At 40.2% G+C, this 12,156-nt stretch overlaps 2 protein-coding genes across 2 annotated transcripts in view; one reads left to right on the top strand and one right to left on the bottom strand.

Annotated features, from left to right (window-relative positions):
- The window catches only part of RPAP2 (RNA polymerase II associated protein 2), a 91,700-nt gene that overhangs the window by 59,564 nt on the left and 19,980 nt on the right, over positions 1 to 12,156 (top strand). The window lies entirely within an intron of this gene.
- LOC311617161 (ADP-ribosylation factor-like protein 4A) lies at positions 8,266 to 9,429 on the bottom strand. The gene has a single exon (XM_084873443.1). The coding sequence runs from the start codon at positions 9,176 to 9,178 to the stop codon at positions 8,576 to 8,578; it is 603 nt and encodes a 200-aa protein (XP_084729569.1). The 5' UTR covers positions 9,179 to 9,429; the 3' UTR covers positions 8,266 to 8,575.

Raw genomic sequence — 12,156 nt, 5'->3', positions numbered from 1 at the left:
AAAAAGGAAATGAGGCTCACACTTTGCTGTAGCATCATAACTATAAATCAGTGTAGAAGCTGTCATCTACATGACAATGGCAACGTTTCAAATACATAGAAATCTCACTCAAAAAATAGCCAGCAAATGTTTTTAGCACAGCTGCTGTGTGTAAGACTGTGTCTTAGGCACTGTGGGTGATACAAAGGTTAAACAAAGCCCTTGCCCTTAAACACTTTACAGCCTGCTGGAGATTGAGAAAAGGAGAAGTCAATCTGTGGACAGGTAACTACAATAAAAAAGTTGAATGTATTAAATGGCAAAAAGAAGCACAAACTGCGGTAGGAGTTCAAAGAAGCGAAGATCTTAACTAGGAACATCAAAAGGAGGTTGCACAGAAGTAGCATTTGTGATGGGCCCAAAAGATAGAATGGGTTTTAAAAAACAGAAATGAAAAGATGGGGGCATTGTAGGGCAGAGGTTGTCAACAGGTTGACGACCGCTGTTCTAGGGGGTGCCTATAGCATAAAAAAAAGAAGAGCTGTAGTAAAAGTATAAGATAATTGGAAAGAGTGGTTGGGAAGTTGGGTCTGTTGTAGAGATGGAAACTTTAAACTTATTTCAGTGGACAGTGAGTCATTAAGTTTTGAGCAAAGGGTACCATTATGCAGCCTGTGCTTTAGGAAGATCAGTCTTCCAGAGATCTGGAGGCAGATATGCTCCTGTCCTCTGCCTTGTACTGGTTCCTTCAGAGGCTGCCATTGTGGCCCTGTGTGGTCCAGCCCCTTCTTTAGTCTCATCTCACATCACCCTATCATGTTCTCCCCATTCCTGCCACTTGTACCTTCTTTCAGTCCTTCTCACCATACTCTTTCTCGCCATAACACACAGGTTGTTCCCTCTGTCCAAAATGTTTTTTCTTCTCCATTTCCTCTGACTAATTTATCTTTATCTTTCAGAAGTTGAGAAAGTGTTTCTTCCTCAAGAAACTTTTCCTGATTTGCCAAACTAGATTAAATATCTTTATAGATAGGCCTTCATAAAACCAGGCACTTAACTTTTCTAGCACTTGACCTATTTTCAGTTTCACATTTAATTGAATGATTACTTTATTGATGTCTGTCTCCCTCACTCAACTTGAAGATTTTAGGGTCTGGTTCCATATCTGATTTTACTCACCATTATATACCCAACGCTTAGCATTATGCCTAGAATATTATAGATTTATAATAAATATCTGGCAGAAAATGAATGAATGAGATTAATTAGGAAACAGTCATTTCTTGCTCTTTGTTGACTCCTTCCCTACGGCCTGCAAGCACACACCTGTCCTTTATTCTTAACCTCATTAGCCCCTCAGACTATTCAATTAACCAAACTTCTTGGAGAGCTAGTCTGTTGTCAGTAATTGTCTGCTTTTCATTAATCCTTTATATTCTGGCTCTTGTCCATACCATTTATAAAATGGATTTTTTTAAAGCTTCTGCTATAATAGCCTAGTTAACCAAAGAGCACTGAGACAGTGAACTAAAACGATTTCAGAGTAATGTTAAATGTTAAATGTTGGGAGTCATTGTAGCTCCAGATCTATACAGTTTAGCAGAGGGGTGTGGGAGAGTCAGCCCTGATTTCACAACACTTAAGACAGATGGCTGGAAAAATACTGTTGCCTGAAGGGAAGTGAATAGGAAGAACTAATTAATACCTGTTCTACAAGGATTGGGACCATTTTTGTTCAGTTTAAGGTTCAGATTATCCAATTGGGTGATTCCCTTGTAGGAATTTAAAAATGTGGAATTAGAGCTAAAGAATGGTAAGAAAAATAAAAGACCTAGATTTTGGAGTAAGCATTGTGATGGGTGAGATGGCAGGGGTAGAGGGTGTTAAGTGAAGAGTCAAATGAGGTAGAACCTGTGGGACATGCACATCCATGCCAAGGATGCCTGAGGATACAGAGGAAGCAGAAGAGATGGACATTTTCTGAACATCAACTATGTGCAAATACTTAGCTAGATTCTCTATACAAGCTATTTTATTTGATCCCCATATCAGTGAGGTCTGTGGTCATATTTGACTCCCAGAGGCAGGAAACAGACTCTGGGAAGATAAGCACTTAGTCAAAGGTCAAAATGCATGCAGTTTCCACTGCACAGTGTACCTCAGGAAGGTATGTGTACAACCAGAACACTATCGAGGAATCCAAAGTGGATTTGAGATTCAAAAGAGAGGTGGTAACTATCTTTCTGAGAAGCAGTACTTATTCTTTGCCAACATGGAGAAGGACTGAAAACAGGCTGTGGTTTGGCAACCGTAGATGACCTTGAAGAAAGCAGTTTCTATAGAATGATAGTAAATTGCAAGGGCTGCTATAGTAAACAGCTGTAAAAATAGTAGATGTGGCAAATGTTGACCACTCTTTTCACGTTAGTGGGCAGAAAAGGAAAGGAGAGAGCGATTATAACTGGATCTGACATGGCAGGTCTTCAGAAGACTTCTCAGGATAGTGGAGGCTTGAGCATCTTGAAAGCAGGGGCAGGAGTTGTTAGGTAGGGTTGGGATTACTCATAAGACATAGGGTGACTGGCAGGATGTGGCCCACGAAGAAACCAGAAAGATATATTTAGGTTTTCATTTTTCTTCCCTAATCCCTGTCAGCCATCTTCTTTCCCATTGTTTCTTCCACACATTTCTTTCCTTTCACCTTGAATGTCAGTGTTATTTCCTAACATTTGCCTCCTGTACTTAATTTAAAAAGTGAATGAACCAAACCTTTTATGTCTCCTTCTGAAAATCCATATTAGTATTATTGTTCCATTACTTGCTCTGATTGATTCTTACCCCTCATCCACAGGTCAGTGATCTGCCCTAGAAGAATTAATTTAGGCAGCATTTGACCTAAATGTCTAATTCTGGTGACTTTTTTTTCCCCCATATGTATGATTTTTATCTTCCCTGCCTTCTCATCTTTCATGACCCACAAATCACTGTTAGGGACGTATACATGTACTTCACACACACACACACACACACACACACACAGATTTCTACATGAGAATCAGAGACTTTCCACTCATCAAAAAAAAAAAATGTGTTTGGATAATGTTTGAACAGTACTAAGTCAGGAAAGATATCTACAGTGAGATGAATTTGAAACTATTGTCTTTTTAAAACACTAGAGGCCCAGTGCATGAATTGGCGCCCCAATGGGGTCTCTTGGCCTGGGCTGTGGGATTGGGTAAAACCAGCTCTCTGACATCCCCTGGGGGATCCTGGATTGCAAGAGGGCGCAGGCCAGGCCAAAGGACCCCATTGGTGCACTTTCGGAGCCAGGGAGGGACGCAGGAGGTTGGCCAGCCAGAAAGGGATCATGGGAGGACTCCAGGTTGTGTCTGGCCTGTCTTGCTCAGTCCCAATCAGTTGACCCCAACAGCAAGCTAACCTACCAGTTGGAGCATCTGCCCCCTGGTGGTCAGTGTATGCTGTGTAGCCAGTGGTTGAACAGTCTTAGCATATCATTAGCATATTACACTTTGATTGGTTGAACAGACAACTGGACACTTAGCTTATTAAGCTTTTGTTACATAGGATAGTGTCCATGCAGCCAAGAACATTACCTAGATTACTTTTATCTCCCTGGTGCCAAGCACTTAATCTGGCACTTCATAAGCTCTCAGTTAATATTTGTAAAATAAATCAAGTGAATGTATGGATAGGACAGCCTTGGATAACTTATTGTTAATGTCACAGACTTAAACACAGAATTGGTAAACTGGTAAAATTTCATTATACAGGGAAAAACAAAAATAGTTGCTTACTATTATGAATGAAAGGGAGAACAGTGATCCTGTGTCTCTGTAATGATTCATATTTTTCAGGGTGGGTATAGTCTAAGGAATGTGACTATTTAGGCTAACAAGAATTACCACTTTTGCAGTTCAGTTGATTAGAGCGTTATCCTGATACGACAATGTTGTAGAGTCAATCCTAGGTCAGGGCACATTCAAGAATCAACCAATGGCCCCATTGGGTTTGGCTCAGTGGCTAGAGCGTTGGCCTGCGGACTGAGGGGTCCTGGGTTCGATTCTGATCAAGGTTATGTTACCTTGGTCGTGGGCACATCCCCAGTGGGGGCGTGCAGGAGGCAGCTGATCGATGTTTCTAACTCTGTTTCTCTCTTTTCCTCTCTGTAAAAAATAATTTTTATATATATATATATATATATATATATATATATATATATATTTAAGAATCAACCAATGAATGTATAAATTAATGGAACAACAAATTGATCTCTTTCTCAAAATCAAATAAAAAATTAAAAAATAATTGCCACTTTTAACCAAATCAAGCATTGCTTTTTTTTTTTTCAAATATAATTTTGTAAAATCTTTAATAAAATTAACACAAAGCTAGATGTAACTGTGAGATTATCTTTTAACTCATAATTATAAAATTAATGAACATTTTAATTTTCTTTAATGTTTCTTTGATTTAAAAACTTTATTCCAAATACTACTTTTCTCTTGTCTATCATGGACTTGCTCTCTTATCTTCTGTGGGCTGATGATAAAATAAGAAACTCGGTGAAAAGGCAGTTAATTACCAAGAGTGTACATATGGCACTAAATCTTTATCTTATGCATCACAGACACAATTCTGGAGAATCCTTTAAATGTTTTACTTATTAGTATTTGTTCATTGAATTGGAAGCACTTATCAAATATTAATGGATTCTAATGGAAAATTTCACTCTCAAGGCAAACTCTTCCTTTAACTAGTTTTACTGAATGTATTGTATTAACTAGTCTTGCAAACTTGAAAGTCATAAAGAGAAAAAAAAAAAGATTATTCTCGAGTGTATTGAGTACTTATTAAATTCAAATTCCTATTCGCCTAGTGTGTCTTTCCTCTATTGTCTTTAAACACTTCCACTTAAATTGTGTATTATAGAGACTTAACACCTTTTTAAATATTATTTCTGCTTCTAACCCTTCTCAATCTGATAGTCCTAGTTAACAATAAAGTCATATGATTCTTGTAAGCAAAATTTAAGTGCTTCCATTTTACTCAGTGTTTAAATATTTTTACATAAGTTTAGAGCAAATGGTAAAGCCTGGAGGGTAAAATGAGGCTTGATATTGTTTAGTTCTTTGTTTTTTACATTCCCTACCTTCTCATTTTCATGACCCACAAACCAGAGTTAGGAATGTATATGTGTACTTCACATACAATATGTGTGTGTGTGTGTGTGTGTGTGTGTGTGTGTGTGTGTGTGTGTGTATACTACAGGCCCGGTGCATGAAATTCATGGACTCAGGGGTGGGGCGGTCCCTCAGCCCAGCCTGTGCCCTCTCGCAGTCTGGGGCTCGCGATCAATTGCCCAGCAGAGGGAGGCCCCGCCACCTGGCTGGGGCTCTGTAATCCATCACTGCACCGAGGGAGGCCCCGCCCACCTTCTCCAGAGCTGCCATCTGGGTAGCCTGGGTCTCCCTCTTTGGAGTGATCAATCACAGAAACCTCCCTCCCCTCCCGGATTGATCGTTCTACAGAGGGTGGCCTGGGCTTCCCTCTGCAGGGGTGATCGTGGGGTGATAGCAGGGCCTCCTGACCAATCGCATCACACTCATCCTGACAGTGCATGTCATAGCGTGGTCTTCTGGAATGTTGTCCAGACGGTCATTCTGCTGTTTGGTCGTTCAGCAGATTTGCATATTATGCTTTTATTATTATAGAAGATATATGTATATGTGTCCTATGTAATAAAAGGCTAAGATGCAAATTGTCTCCTTGACCAAGAGTTCCACCAGGAGTTCTACCAGGGGCAAGGCCAGCCAGCCAACTGCCTGCGGCCCCTCCCCCCAGCCAGCTCACACCAATCGCCCTCTCCCCAGCACCAATTTGTGCACTGGGCCTCTAATATATATATAATGTATATTTGTCCCATTATCTATTTTGAATAGAGTTTCAGAGTTGGCTCCTTGTCATTTTAGTACAGCTCAAGTATACTCTGCCTTAAAAGGGGAGACTTATGGCCCAGCCAGTGTGGTTCAGTGATTGAACCAGGAGGTCATGGTTTGCTTCCAGGTCAGGGCACATGCCCTGGTTGCACTTGATTGCCAGTGAGGGCTTGCAGGAGGCAGCCAATCAATGATTCTCTTATCATTGATGTTTCTATCTCTCTTTCCCTCTCCCTACCTCTCTGAAATCAATAAAAAATATTTAAAAATTTTTTTAAAAGACAGGACGTATGAAAATACACAAGACTTAATGTCAGTATTCCTATGGAGCACAAGTACTCAGGAAACTACTACAAACTGTTTGGTGAACACCTGCAGTTTCTGTGGAGGTGAAATCACATTTCAGTAACTAAATTGCCTGCACTATTTCAGTTTCCTTATTTACTGATTTTCTTTCCGTTGAGTTTTTCAGGCCCCACTTTATGATGTTGTGCATCACCTGGAGGTTTTTAATTTCAGTGAGTGACAAGTCAACTACACTGCAAAAAGTTTTGTAATAATAGAACAACCACCAGGTTGTATCTAGAATTCCTATGGTTTCAGCGAACAGAGAAATGCTGCTTATCTGAAACACTAAGACTTACATTACACATGCTCCAAAATTCCCCAGACTGTAAAGTCAAATGCCATTAACAAATCCTTTATAGCTAAGGTTATACATTGAGATATATAGTTATACACTGAAAGTAGGAATAAAGATATACATTCTTTCCTCAAGGGAAAAAATTGCACATTTGGGAAAACAATTTATATAATTTGAAGGGATATATGAACCCTTATATCCTATTAAGATGAGGAAGTAGAGTTAGCAAATGTAGTTTTTTTTCTTTTTTTTTCTTTTTTTAGAAACTCCATAAGGGTAGCAGAGAGATTGAACAGTAACAATTTGTTTTGGATAAGAAGCTTAAGCATGTTGATAGGGTGTGGGGAAGGAGCCAGTAAGAAAAATAATGTGAAGCTTGGTGGGGTGAGGGATATATATATATATATATATATATATATATATATATATATATATATAAAACAGAGTCCTAGATGAGGCACAAAGAAATGGAATCCTGGTCACAGGCAGATGGAATAGCTTGAACAGGAGAGACAGAAAGAAAAAAAGTGAAGAATATGTGATTATAAGTAAGTTTGTAAGTCGAAGGAAGAGATTTTTTTTTTAAATAAACCTTTATTGTTCATATTATTACAAAAGTTCATTTTTCCCCCCTTCCACCAGGTTCCTATCCCACCATCTGCCCTTTCTCCACCCCCACATTGTCCTCATCCATAGGTGCACAGTTTATGTTCAGTCTCTTCCCGCACCCCCCACTCCTCTTTTCCCTGAGAATCATCAGTCCACTCCCCTTCCATACCTCTGATTCTATTCAACAGTTAATATAGTTCATCAGGTTTTTTAATTCCCTTGGCTTTTAGATTCACTTGTTGATAGTTATGTATTTGTTGTTCATAATTTTTATCTTTATTTTCTTCCTCTTCCTAAAGAACCCCCTTCAGCAATTCATATAATTCTGGTTTGGCGGTGATGAACTCCTTTAGCTTTTTTTTATTAGTGAAGCTCTTTATCTGGCCTTCGATTCTGAGTGATAGCTTTGCTGAGTAGAGTATTTTTGGCTGTAGGTTCTTGTTATTCATCACCTTGAATATTTCTTGCCATTCCCGTCTGGCCTGTATGGTTTCTGTTGAGAAATCAGCTGACAATCATATGGGTGCTCCTTTATAGGTAACTACCTGTTTCTCTCTTGCTGCTTTTAATATTCTCTCTTTGTCTTTTGCTCTTGGAATTTTAATTATGATGTGTCTTGGTGTGGTCCTCTTTGGATTCCTTTTGTTTGGGGTTCTGTGTGCTTCCTGGACTTGTAAGTCTAATTCTTTCACCAGGTGGGGGAAGTTTTCTGTCACTATTCCTTTCAGTATGTTTTTGGTATCTTACTCTCTTCTTCTGGGACCCCCATAATTCTGATGTTGGTTCGCTTGAAGTTGTCCCAGAGGTTTCTTACATTATCTTCAACTTTCTGGATTCTCTTGTCTTCTTGCTTCTGCGGAGGAGTATCTTCTGGCTCTTTATGTTCCAAATCTTTGACTTGATTCTTGCGATCTTCCATTCTGTTTTTAGGACTCTGTATAATATTCTTTATTTCAGAGAATGTATTTTTTATTTCTTGTTGCCTTTCATTTTTGTATCTGTCTCTCCTAATCTTCAAATGTCAAATGCTCAAAAGTCACCACCTCCTTAAAAGCCTTCCTTTTTTTTTTTTTTTTTTTTCATTCTTCAAAGTTTTATTTCTCTAACTTCAGGTCAAATTTCCACAACTGTTTTCTGGTCAATTTACTATCCTTGCTTGGCTTCCCAAAATGGCAGTACCAAAAGATTTGTGGGGGAGGGAGAAGAGACCATTTTAAGAAGCACTGCATTTGCTCATCTTCCACAAGGCAACAGAGTTGGGCATCTGACTGTTCAACAACACAAAGCTTTAACGGCATCCAGAAGGACAGGCGGGCAAACAGGCTTCCATTTGTCAAAATCAGACCAGAGGAAATCGACTCCACACAGACAGGAAAGCTGTCACCATTCATCTCTTCTTCTTCTGTTGCCGCAACATTTTCCTCCTCTTAATGATCATCTCGTGGAGTTTCTCCAGCCCCTCCTTGAGTCCGTCCCCTATGATGGCACAGGTGGGCTGCAAATGCCAGGGGTTGGACGAGCTCAGTTCCCCCATGGCTAACAGTTTCTCAATTTCCGAGAGAGACAGCGAGTTCCTCAGGTCTTGTTTGTTAGCAACTATGAGTACAGGGACGCCTTGGTTTTCTGATATCCTAGTTATTTTGTGAAGTTCGGTTTTCGCCTCTTCCATCCTTTCAACGTCAACGGAGTCCACGACAAACACAATGCCGTCTGTGCATCGGGTGTAGGACTTCCACAGGGGCCTTAATTTCTCCTGGCCACCGACGTCCCAGAAGTGAAAGGTGACAGTCTTAGAATTCCCCAAGGTCACCTTAATCTTTTCGGTGTTAAATCCTTTGGTGGGCACAGTATTGACGAATTCGTTGAACTGCAGCCTGTACAACACTGTCGTTTTCCCAGCACAGTCCAAGCCCAGGATAACGATGTGGTAGGACTGGAACGAAGGCAGGCTGGACAGGATAGAAGTCTGGTCTGACAGTCCATTCCCCATTTCCAGGTGCAAATCAGTGTTCCCAGTGGAAAAGGCTTTCTTCTCGATGCTTTACAACTTTCCTTCCCAGGGGATCCAGCTACAAGACTGCTGACGAGCCGTCCGCGTCCCGCATCGCTCACAGCCGCTCGGGAGCGTGCAGGGACCTGCCAGAGGCCACCGGCCAGGCCCGGGCGGCGGCAGGGGCCCACACGCCGCTGCGACAGGGGCCGGGCGGGCGGGCGGGCGCCGGGGCCGGGCTGCCCTAACGGTGCTCCCTTAAAAGCCTTCCTTAAGCCGAAACCGGTTTGGCTCAGTGGTAGAGCGTTGGTCTGCGGACTGAAAGGTCCCAGGTTCGATTCCGGTCAAGGGCATGTACATTGGTTGCGGGCACATCCCCTGTAGGGGGTGTGCAAGAGGCAGCTGGTCGATGTTTCTCTCATCGACGTTTTTAGCTCTCTATCTCTCTCCCTTCCTCCTCTCTGTGAAATATCAATAAAAGTTTTTGTTTTTTTTTAAAAAGCCTTTTTTAACCCCCCCACAGGCAGAAGTATTGCCTTACTTGTATAAATTCCTATAGAGGAGACCTTTCTTTTGGACCATATTATCTTCTGCTTCACAACATAGGTATTTATGTAATTATCTCGATTCCTTTGCTATTCAGTTTTTTCCAACAAGTATGACAAATGATCAGAACTGACAAATTTATTCACTGCAAAAATTTAACAGTGGTTCTCATCTCTGGTTGCACATTAGAATCACATAAGAAGCTTTTTTTAAATGCTAATTTTTGATTCAAAGATTTTGATGTATTGGTCTGGGATAGGGCAGGACATGGGTATTTTTTTTTTAATTTTCCCAGGTGATTGTAATATGTGCAGACACAATTGAGAACCACCATCCTTAATTGTAGTTCAATTATTAGCATATTAGGTAGAGATATGCTAACTCAGTTAATTTAGCTATGGCTGCCAGGATTTGCTTGCTTAGAGGCACTAATTAGCTTTCTTCTAAAGTCTTCACTTAATTCTTGGTATTGGAAGTTGCTTCTTGGCTGTCAGGAGAAGGGATGAATTAGGAACAATAGAATTGTCAGTTTTCATTGGCACATTTTATTTTGTAATGATAGATTTCAAAAATTATTTGAAGAACATATACAAGTGAGCGTTTGAAATCATAAGGTATGCTCACTTCTTAAAATGAATCAGATGTGAGCTTATGTGGTATAGTGGTTAGGAGGGCAGACTTGTGGGGAGTGCTTCTGGGGTTAGTTGCTCATCTGTTACTGACTACGTGACCTTAAGAAAGTCTCCTGAACTTAACACGCTGCAATTTCACATAAAGGTTGACAATCAACAAGTTAGTTTCATAAAGAAAAAGAAAAAAATCTTTTTACAAACTTGGAAATCACTGATGTTTCTTATGTTTGACTTAGTGGTTGAAACCTTGCCAGAAAGGGAACTGGGAAAAAGAACTGGCATTCTTTAAAGGAAATACATACATTTCTTTCCATTTAGAAACCTACCCACCACCCATTTTAAAGTATCTGCCTTTTAAATTCTGACCACCTGGTATCTGTTTCCTTGTCAGTTATAAAGGCATGTTTACTCTTTACTTAAAAACAACATCAACACAGCTTAGGAAAGTAGTTACCTCTGTACACGGCCCAGTCCCCAGTCTTAACTGGAAAAGGAAAAGCTCTCCACAGGGCGGCTCTGTTCGTTCCCTGCGCCCCCGCCCCTGGCTGCGGTGCTTCAGGGAGGAAGCCCAGGGGCCACAGATTAGACAAATGTTTTTAGAGAATCCTGACAGAATTGAATCTTCTTCTGCCTTCTCCCCAGTAAGAAAAAAGCAAGATGAAAAAAAAGTATGTTAAATATGTAACCCTAATTACTTGCATGATAAAGAGCTTGAATACATAGCTACAATTCCTTTTGAAAGTTTGTACTAGAATTTTTAAAATTTTTGTTGCTATCTGAGAGAGGCATTTTACAAAAATGTCTTAGGTTTGTGTGGGCCCTCAGATTTCTGAAAATAGATGACATTTTGACCGATTGTGTTACTTGCTGGTCACAGCTCTTTGTTTCAGTTTTGAGTGTATGTTTGTGCAGAGGTGTTCTGGTTTAATCCTTTACCATTTAGCACTTGTTCATATAGAGAAGGAAGGAAAATCCCAACTCAAGAAGACAAAGTATAGGTGAAGTGACGATTGTTATTGCCATGCAGGAAGAAAGGAATAGTGAGACTTGATAATAAGATGACTTTGTGATAAAGGTGTCGGTTTTTAGCACTGTTCTTAACCATTGTGACCCTGATAAATCCCTTACTCTGTCCAAAACCTCAGTTACTTCAGCTGTCAAAGGAAAACCAGCTAGGTTGAGACTAAGCCACACCTGAGGAAATGGGGTAGTTGGATAGCCTCATAAGACTATGAAGTTAAACCTCATCTTTTAGATTCTTCATTTACCCAGGCTGTTATTAATAAGGATGCCTCATTTTTCCCATAAGACTTTTGTTTTTGTTTGATTCTAAGCTCCCAAAATGTCTAGTATTGTATTATGTGTTCTGTTTTAATTGATAAAGGACGAGAGAGTGTTAAAAAAATTTTTTTTAAGCTGAACATTATCTTCGGTAGTCTCTGCATGTCATCACCTTTATGCACGGTAATCAGCAGAACAGGTTTCCCTCCTGCAACAGAACTCTATGTGAACCCAGCAATTTCTCAAATCTGATAGGTACAGAAAGTGTGTGGCTTTTCACTTCCTGTCCCTTCCTCCAACCCCAAACCATAGAGAAGCACGCTTTCTGGTTACATTTAGTCTGCTTGACGTTCTCACAGCTTTTTCTTCCCTTAAGATTGAGTATGAGGAGTGTTGTTCATTGTCATTTTACAACAGCCTAGCAGTTTGATTCTGCAAGTTTGGAAATTAATAACTCAGAAAACTCCAAGAGTGTTTGCTTCCCTTAGTTTTGAGGGTCAGAGTAAAGGATGTCTGTGC

The sequence above is a fragment of the Pipistrellus hanaki genome (assembly GCF_964339955.1).
Source record: "Pipistrellus hanaki genome assembly, chromosome: 2".
In the NCBI taxonomy this organism is placed as follows: Eukaryota; Metazoa; Chordata; class Mammalia; order Chiroptera; family Vespertilionidae; genus Pipistrellus; species Pipistrellus hanaki.
This window is presented reverse-complemented; position numbering and strand designations above follow the sequence as displayed.